Source organism: Bos grunniens, chromosome 7 (genome assembly GCF_055505025.1).
Source record: "Bos grunniens cultivar Pamir isolate PY7600 chromosome 7, Bosgru_T2T1.0, whole genome shotgun sequence".
Lineage (NCBI taxonomy): Eukaryota > Metazoa > Chordata > Mammalia > Artiodactyla > Bovidae > Bos > Bos grunniens.
This window is the reverse complement of record NC_141171.1, coordinates 8,174,454-8,184,266: the sequence shown is the minus strand read 5'-3', so window position 1 is coordinate 8,184,266 and position 9,813 is coordinate 8,174,454. Positions and strand designations below refer to the sequence as shown.

The window sequence follows — 9,813 nt, the reverse complement described above, 5'->3', positions numbered from 1 at the left end:
GTGGGTTGTCACTTCCTTCTCCAGGGAAACTTTCCAACCCAGGGATTGAACCCAGGTCTCCTGCATTGGCAGGGAAGCTTAGATCTTAATTATTCCCACCATAAAAAAGCAATGATAATTATGTGACATGATAAGAGATGCTGCTAATGGCTACAATGGTGCATCTGTGCCAAGTCGCTTCAGTAATGTCCAGCCCTTTGCAACCCTGTGGACTGCAGCCCTGCAGGTTGCTCAGTCCATGGGATTCCTCAGGCAAGAATACTGGAGAGGTTTACCATTTCCTTCTCCAAGGGATCTTCCCAACCTCAAGGTCGAACCCACATCTCTTACATGTCCTGCATTGGCAGGCAGGTTCTTTACCACTAGGGCCACCTAGGAAGCCTGGCTACAATGGTAATTATATTCACAATATATCAATATAGGATACACCTTAAAATTACACAGTCAAATATATTTCAATTAAAAAAAGAAAAGAAAAGAGGGACATCCCTGCCTGTCCAGTGATGAAAACATCATGCTTCCACTGAAGCATGGATTTGATCCCTTATCAAACAATTGGATCCCGAATGCCACACATGGCCAAAAACTAGGGGGGGGGGGATTTTTTTTAATAAAATAAAAAAAGTTCTTGATCAAAAAAATTTAAAAAAGAAAATCACAAGAACCTTATAAGGAGTAAATTACAATATCTGGGGCAGGGAGAGGGGGTAAGAACTTCAGGGTGTTAGTCTGAATTCCCCTAGAAACAGATCCTGAGGCAAGGATTCAAAAGCAAGTAATTTATCTGAGGCAAGGATTCAAAAGCAAGTAATTTATCTCCAAAGACTTGGGTGGTGGAATGGTGAAGGGAGACAGACCATAAAAGGTGCATTATCAAGATGTTGACTGAAATGAAAACACACAACATGAGAGCTGTTAGTTTCAGTTAAGTTGGGGACTTACTGAGCACTAAAGCTTGAGAGACAGCTGCCCTGGTGGCTCAGACAGTAAAGAATCCGCCTGCAATGTGGGAGACCCAGGTTCGATCCCTGAGTGGGTAAGATCCCCTGCAAAAGGGAATGGCTACTCACTCCAGTATTCTTGCCTGGAGAGTTCCATGAACAGAAGAGCCTGGCAGGCTATAGTCCATGGAGTTTCAAAGAGTCAGACATGACTGAGTGACTAACACTTCAAAGCTTAGGAGACAGCCTCTCAGAGAGCTCTGAGCAACTGCTTGGAAGTGGGGGTGGGGGTGGGGGGTGCAGTGGAGTGCAGGGGAATCCAATTTTGGAGAAGGGGGAAGTGCAATCAAGCATGCACCTCAGTAGAAGGTTGCTGCTAGTCACAAGGAGCAGATATCTTATTGATTTTAGTGCTTTTCTAACTTTGGGAAGATACAAGAAACTCTGTTGTTGTTCAGTCACTAAGTCGTATATGACTCTGTGACCCCAAGGACTGCAGCACACCAAGCTCCCCTGTCCTTCACTATCTCCCAGAGTTTGTTCAAGTTCATGTCCATTGAGTCAGTGATGCAATAAATTGGGCTCACAAAAATCTCTCCTGAAAATCTAATTATCTGAAGAGCTGTTCTGCCTGTTTTCCCAGAACACGAAGACTTTCATTCTTGATCCCTACCCTGAACTCCTTTCAGGATGTGTTGAAGGTCAGTGATTGCAGTGGTCTGTGCCTCAATCCTTGTAGAGCCGGGAGGCCAGTGACTTTCTTCTGGAGCATTACTACAATTCAATCCTACCTGGAGGTCCTTGAGGGGTAGTGAGGGAACTGGGCTGTTTATCCACCAATCCCCAATCATCTTGCTCAAGAATTTCTACCAGGAGGCATTAATCTCCCAGGACTTCCACACCTGCCACATGTACAGGGAATTCAGTCTGACAGGTAAGACAGGAAATTGTGGCCAAGGGGATGTGGGCTAGGAATTTACAGAATCCTCTACTATCCGTGTGAAAAGGATACCCAAGAAAGGCAAAGCCTGTAACATTGATATCTGAAATGAACAAAGTAATACTTTTAGAAAATTTGATACCTAAGGCTATATAAAGTCTTCCACGGTCCCTAGGCATTTTTGCCTTCCTCCATAAAAATTGCTTTTTGGGGGTTTTGTTTGTTTGGGGGGGTGGGGTTGGCCAAGCCTCGAGGCTTGTGGGATCCTAGTTCCTCAACCAGGGATTGAATCCGGGGCCTTCAGCAGTAAAAGCACCAAGTTCTAACCACTGGACTACTAGGGAATTCCTGAAAATTATTTTTTAAAATAGGGGAGGAATTCCCTGGCTGCCCAATGGTTAGGAGTCCTTGATTCCATTGCAAGAGACCCAGGTTCGATCCCTAGTTGAAGAACTAAGATTCTGCAAGCCATGAGAAATAGCCAAAGAAAAAAAATTGTTTTTTATTTTTAAGTAAATTTTATTTCTAATTTTTATTTAAATAAAATTTCATTTATCAAATGAAATAAAACCAACCTTTTAATTTATTTAAATTTTATAAAAACTCAAAACTTTTACATTTTTAGGACTGTATTGATATAAAGATAAATATAATTCTCACCCTAAGGGCTTATTTATTTCTTCTGATCTTAGAAATTTACATAATTTCATGGGCCACCTAACAGTATTTTGGATCCAGGCCTTGTGCTAATAAATACTTCTGTGTTAATTAAATGGAAAATAATTCTGAAATTATTGACTTTTTTCTTTTCTTTTGCCGTGCTTCACAGCATTCAGGATCTTAGTTCCTGGACCAGGAATCAAACCCATGTCCCCTGTAATGGAAGTACAGAGTCCTAACCACTAAATAGCCAGGGAATTCCTGTAAAATTTTTAACCATTTTAATTCAAATAATGAAGCATTAGTAAAACTCCTGGGATTTCCCTAGTGGTCCAGTGGTTAAGAATTTGCCTGCCAATGCAGGGAACACAGGCTCGATCCCTAGTCTGGAAGGATTCCACATGCCATGAGGCAACTAAGCCTGTGTACTACAACTACTGAAGCCTGCATGCCCTAAAGCCTGTGCTCTGAAACAAGAGAAGCCGCCTCCAAGGGAAGCCCACGCACTGCGGCTGGAGAGTAGCCCCTGCTCACGGCAACTAGGGAAAGCCCAAGTGTAGCAATGAAAACTCAACACTGCCATAAATAAATAGAAAAAAATTTAAATACTGGATTGGTGATAGTTTTATTATTTTATAATCAATTAACTTGCAAGCCCAGAAAATGCATATAATCTATATTGGAATGTTTCTGAGTATTTTGCACTCGTTTGGAAAATGGTCCTAATGTAATCCTTCCCTACTTATCAAGAGTTAATTCGTTTGGAGGGAAGCACATTTCAAAACACCAACTCAAGAGACTCCCATGACTGGGAGTCCTGGAGAGATGAGGGCTGATTTATTCGCCATCTAGTGGCACTTGGGGTAACCTGCAAGCCAGTGACCCTCGAAGTGAAGTGAAGTGAAAGTTGCTCAGTCGTGTCCTACTCTGCGACACGGACTTTCACCCGCCAGGCTCCTCTGTCCATGGAATTCTCCAGGCAAGAATACTGGAGTGGGTTGCCATTTCAGTGACTCTTAGAAGAGAAGAAATAGCTGCACCACCGAAATTACTCATCTGCAGCAATTGGTCAAGAGAAATTGAGAATGATTCTGTAAAGGTTTTAGAAGTTTGTTGAAATTTTAATTTGTGAAAAATGCATTTTAAATTCTAGTTCTAAAGATATATAAGTAGAGAAAAGCAACAAAAATGTGCTTGATCGCGTCCAAAGACATTCTGTTCATAAAGAAAAGACTAGTCAGGACCATCGAAGAACTTAATAGGTGCAAAAGACAGTAAGAAATGGTTGCCCATTTTTCATGAAGAAAGGAAAACCAGGAACCAGGCAGTCATATTGATCAAGCACAGGGGTGCAAACGTTTTCTGTAAAGGACCAGAGAGTGAATATTTTAGGCCATTTGAGTTGTACAATCTCTGTCATGACTGCTCAACTCTGCCCATCTAGTATAAAAGCAGCCATGGACAATGTATACACGAGTGTCCCTGAATGTTTAAATAAAACTTTATTTACAAAAACAGACAGGGGGCCAGATTTGGCCCTCTGACTATAGTTTGCTGGGTGTCCCAGGTGGCTCAGTGGTAAAGAATCCACCTGCAGGAGACACAGCAGATAGGGGTTCGATCACTGGGTCAGGAAGATCCCCTGGAGTAGAAATGGCAACCCCCTCCAGTATTCTTCCCTGGAAAATTCCTTGGACAGAGGAGCCTGGTGGGCTACAGTCCACAGGGTTGCAGAGTCAGACATGACTGAGCACTCAAGGACACATGCATGCTATAGTTTGCCAACTCCTGATCCAGCATAAATAAAACTAAAAGAATATTCAACTTAGGAAAATTCCAATGAGGTCCTCTGAGGAATTCACACTATTAAAAAAAAAAGCAAAGCCTGACTTGAAATCTTCAAAAACTAAAGCAAAATGAAATTCCAACTTAAGAATCTCAGACTCCACTTAAGAAATCTAGATCTAGGGGGACTTCCCTGGCAGTCTAGCCTCCGCCAATTCAGGGGCTCCAGTTCAATCCCTTGATCTGTGGAATAAGATCCCACATGCTGTGCTGTGCAGGGATGGGGAATCAGGGGAAATCTAAATCTAAGAAAAGGTACACTGGAAGAGATACCCAGAGCATACGTCTGAAAAAGGCTCCTTTATTGCAAATTAAACTAAATCAGAAAGAACATCAGGGCCCTTATATAGTGAGACTTGTAGAAATTCAATTACCTGGAAGACTTCACAGAGGAAAAAAAGTAATTGGATTATGACCACTAAAAAAGTGTAATTTCTGAATATCACAAAACATTGTTAAATTGAAACAAATATATAGGCAAATAACAAACTAGAAAAGGCTGTGACTCTAGAAACTCTTCAGTTCCTCTTTTGCACAGCAAAAGAAATCATAAACAAAAAGACAACCTATAGAATGGGAGAAAATATTTGCAAACGATGAAACTGACAAGAGCTTTATTTCCAAAATATACAAACAGCTCATACAGCTCAATATCAGGAAAAACAAACAATCCACTCAAAAAATGGGCAGAAGACCTAAATAGCATTTTTTTTTAATTATCAAATTGGCAAAGACTGAAGAAGAAAATGAGAGGCAGGTGCTAATGAGTGTGAGTAAAACTAGGCCCTCTACCTCTTTGCGTTGTTGGTTGCAGGGGAATACAGTTTGTTTATATATCTGAAATCTTATTTCGGTTCTATAATTCTCCTTCTAAATATTTTCTCAAAAATAAATTATCTGGGGAATTTCCCTGGTGGTCCAGTGGTTAAGAATTGCCTGTCAGTACAGTGCACTTGGGTTCCATCCCTGGTCTGGGGAGATCCCACATGTCACAGAGTAACTAAGCCCACTTACCACAATTATTGAAGCCCAGGCATCCTAGAGGCTCCACCCTGCACCTAGAGAGTAGCCCCCACTTGCCACACTAGAGAAAAGCCTGTGCACAGCAATGAAGACCCAGCAGAGCCCAAAAATAAATAAACAAACATATAATTTAAATAAAAGAAAAAATTACCTGGGACTTCCCTGGTGGTCCAGTGGGTAAAACTCCTCGCTTCCAATGCAGGGGGCCCAGGTTCTATTCTTGGTCAGACAACTAGATCCCACGTGCCTCAACTAAGGATTCCACATTCCACAACAGAGATCACAGATCCTGTGTGCTGTAACTAAGACCCAGCACAGCCAAACAAACGAACATTTTTTTAAAAAAAGAAATTCTTTGACTTCCAGGTACAAGAATGTTCATAGTAGCATTGCTGCTACTGCTAAGTCGCTTCAGTCGTGTCCAACTCTGTGCGACCCCATAGACGGCAGCCCACCAGGCTCCACCATCCCTGGGATTCTCCAGGCAAGAATACTGGAGTGGGTTTCCATTTCCTTCTCCAATGCATGAAAGTGAAAAGGGAAAGTGAAGTCGCTCAGTCGTGTCCGACTCTTAACGACCCCATGGACTTCAGCCTACCAGGCTCCTCCGTCCATGGGATTTTCCAGGCAAGAGTACTAGAGTGGGGTGCCATTGGCTTCTCCACATAGTAGCATTATTTAAAGTTTAAAAAAAAAAAGAGAAAGAACAACCTAAGTGTTCAATAAAATGCCCTTACAAATCATTAAGGGGAGGGGGGGAAAGCTAAAACTTTAATAGACGAGAAGATGGACTATCATTAAAGTCACGTATTTGAGAATAATTGATGACAAGAGAAGAATTTTCATATATGTGTTTGCTGAGAAATGGAAAACAAAACATTTGGATCCCAATTGACTTACTACAAATGCATGTGTTTTCCATTCTTTTTTGTATGTCCCAATTTTTCTGCATCAAGTGGGGATTTTTGTAAATAGAAGAAATAAAATTTTTTGGAGGGATTCTTTTTCCTCTGGGTAAGTATTTTTATTGTTCTTAAAGAAGTTTAATCAATCTGGTTCAGAAAAAAAGGAGCTAAGTGTAGAGATAAAGAGGTTCCCTTTGAAACACAAAGCTCAGATGGTAAGGAATCTGCCTGCAATGCAGGAATTCTATCCCTAGGTTGGGAAGATCCCCTGGAGAAGGGAATGGCAACCCACTCCAGTACTCTTGCCTGAAGAATTCCATGGACAGAGGAGACTGGCGAGATACAATCTATGGGGTCACAAAGAGTTGGACACGATTAAGCAACTAACACACAAGGGTAGAGATAAAGAGGTTCCCTTTGGAATGCAAAATATGCTAACACCATTTGTGATCAATATTTTCAATATACGATCTGAGGAGAAAACGTCTAGTAAAAACTGCAAATAAGTAGGTGACTTGGCTCCCTAGCAAACCCTGTATACTCAGTCCCTCAGTCATGTCCTACTTTTTGTGACCCTGTGGACTATAGCCCACCAGGCTCCTCTGTCCGTGGAATGTTCCAGGCTGGAGTGGGTTACCATTTCCTCCTCCAGGGGATCTTCCTGACCCAGGGATCAAACCCTTGTCTGTTGCATCAAACCTGTGTCTCGTGTCTCCTGCATTGGCAGGCGGATTCTTTATCCTGGGCAAGCCATGAGGCGGACCTTTTTGGAATATCACAGGAAGTATGTGTGGGCATCTAAGCGCATTAGAGAAATGTTCCAAAGTGAGGTGATGCTTTTTAGAGAGAGGAGTTAAGACCAGGTTGATGGACTCCCAGCTGTAATTGTCCTATAGGAAGGGGTCCTTCATGGTATTAACACAAGCTTTCTCCAGGAATGTCAGCTCTTCTTGGGCCTCATAAAGAGGGCAGTTGGGAAGGAAACATCCCTCAATACGCACTCAGTGTAGAAGTCTCCTCTAGCTAAATTAGCCAGCTTATACTTGCATGCCTCCAGTGATGGAGAGGTCACTACCTGACCAAAAGTCCCATTACATAAAGCAGAAATCTTGTGTTCAAGACAGTGATGTGCTGAGACAACAAGATTGAGCTCTAGAATCAGACAAGACTGCATTTGAATGCTGGCACCTTCACTAACTGGGAGCAGTGTGAGCCTGGGTAGCTGGCTTTCTCCCTGAGCATCATCTGTCAAAGTGAAAATTGATCCTCTGAGATCACAGATAATATTAAGATTCTCTGAACAATGTTAAGAATCCTTTGGTCTCAGGCTCCTGGCAAGGATAGCTGGGATTACTATTCTTGGCTTTGCACTGCTGGAGAAGCAGAGCATAGAGGGGATCACTGTTCACATTCTCACAGTGATGGTACCAAGATTTGAAGCCTGGAGTCTGTCTCCGGAGGCTGTGCTTTAAGGGCTGCCGTGAGTTTTGCAGGCTCACCTTCCATGCTATATACATTCATGGAGCATCAGTTCTCTGCCAGGCATTGCTTTCGGCATGGAGGGCATAGCAGGGAACTAGACAGAGATCCCAGCTTGGGAGGAACAAAAGGCTCTAGGGAAGTGAATCAGGAAATAAGCAACAAACTTGATAACTAAATAAGTGAGATTCTCTAAAAAGAGAAAGCAGAGAACTTAGGGGATAATTGAGAGGTCTGAGCAGGCTGCAATTTTACATAAGATAGTCAGAAAAGGACTTGTTGATAGAACTACCATGAAAGTGAAAATGAAAGTGTTAGTCGCTCGGTCGTGTCCAACTCTTTGTGATCCCACGGACTGTAGCTACCAGGTTTCTCTGTCCACAGATTTCTCCAGGCAAGAATACTGGAGTGGATATCTATTCCCTTCTCCAGGGGATCTAACCTGGGTCTCCTACATTGCAGGCAGATTCTTTACTGTCTGAGCTGCCTTGGAAGCCCACGTGATGTGCTGTGCTTAGTCGCTCATAGTCACTCAGTTGTATCTGACTCTTTCCAACCCCATGGACTGTAGCCCACCAGGTTCCTCTGTCCATGGGGATTCTCCACAAAAGAATACTGGAGTGGGTTGCCATGCCCCGCTCCAGGGGGTCTTCCTAACCCGGGAATCCAACCCAGGTCTCCCGCATTGCAGGCAGATTCTTTACTGAGCCACCAAGGAAGCCCTTATGACCCAGCAAATCCCACTTCTGGGCATATACCCAGAGAAAACCATAATTCCAAAAGATACATGCACCTCAGTGTTTATTGCTGCACCATTTAGATTAGCCGAGATATGGAGGCAGCCTGGATGTCCATCCACAGAGGAATGGATAGGGAAGATGTGGCACATATATACAATGGAATATTACTTGGTCATGAAAAGGGAAAGAAATTGTGCCATCTGCAGACACGTGGATGGACCTACAGACTGTCATACAGAGTGAAATATCAGAAAGAAAAGCATTGTGTATTAACATATATGTGGAATCTAGAAAAATGGTATAGATGAACCTATTTGCAAAGCAGAAATGGAGACACAGATGAGGAGAACAAGTATATGGACATTGGGTGGGGAAGGAGAGATGGGTTGAGTTGGGAGATTGGGACTGACATGTAAACACTACTGTGTATAAAATGGGCTTTCCAGGTGGCACTAGTGGTAAAGAACCCTCCTGCCAATGCAGGAGATGTTAAGAGACACAGGTTTGATCCCTGGATGGGGAAGATCCCCTGGAGGAGGGCATGGCAACCCACTCCAGTATTCTTGCCTGGAGAATCCCATGGACAGAGGAGCTTGGTGGGCTACAGTCCATGGGGTCACAAAGAGTCGGACACGACTGAAGTGACCTGGCACGCATGCATAAAATAGGTAACAAATGAGAGCCCACTCTATAGCACAGAGAACTCTACTCAGTGCTCTGTGGTGACCTAAATGGGAAGGAAATCTAAAAAAAAGGGGGGGGGGAGATATATGTCTACCTATGGCTGGTTCACACTGCTGTACACAAGGAACTAACTCAACATTGTAAAGAAACTATTGAAAAGAAGATGAAAGAAAAGAACTTGTTGACGTTCGATGCTCAGTTGGTCTGGAATGTATTTCCCCACTTTGTTTTCAGATCTCACCTTGAAGGCTGGGGATGGGCCAGAGAGGCTTGTCTCAGCTTGCAAGGAACCTAGTCTTTGCTCTTGCTTCCCTCTGAACTGGGCAGATGCCACGTCCATGGTGAGGATGGAGAGGTGCCTGCCAACTGTCTGCATGACCCCGCCCTGCTCAGCCCGTGTCCACCCTAGCATTCCCTGAGATAATCAGAGTCCCCTCTGCTCCTGGCTGGACTGGTCCCTCCCTGTCCTCCTGGTACAGCTTTGCCAGCTTCTCCACCCTCCTCTTTCTCCCACACCCTCATCTAACCTGCCCGGAAATTCTGCGGGCTCCACTTGCACATCTGTCCAGGATCCGCCACCTCTCACCACCTCCATG

The 9,813-nt window shown here is 43.4% G+C and overlaps 1 protein-coding gene across 1 annotated transcript in view; it reads right to left on the bottom strand.

Annotated features, from left to right (window-relative positions):
• The window catches only part of LOC147368237 (olfactory receptor 10T2-like), a 13,104-nt gene extending 3,292 nt beyond the window's left edge, over positions 1-9,812 (bottom strand). Inside the window, exon 1 of the mRNA XM_086413538.1 lies at positions 9,804-9,812. Coding sequence (XP_086269664.1) covers positions 9,804-9,812 — 9 coding nt within the window. The remainder of the gene's footprint in view (positions 1-9,803) is intronic.
• Between the last annotated feature and the right edge of the window lies 1 nt (position 9,813).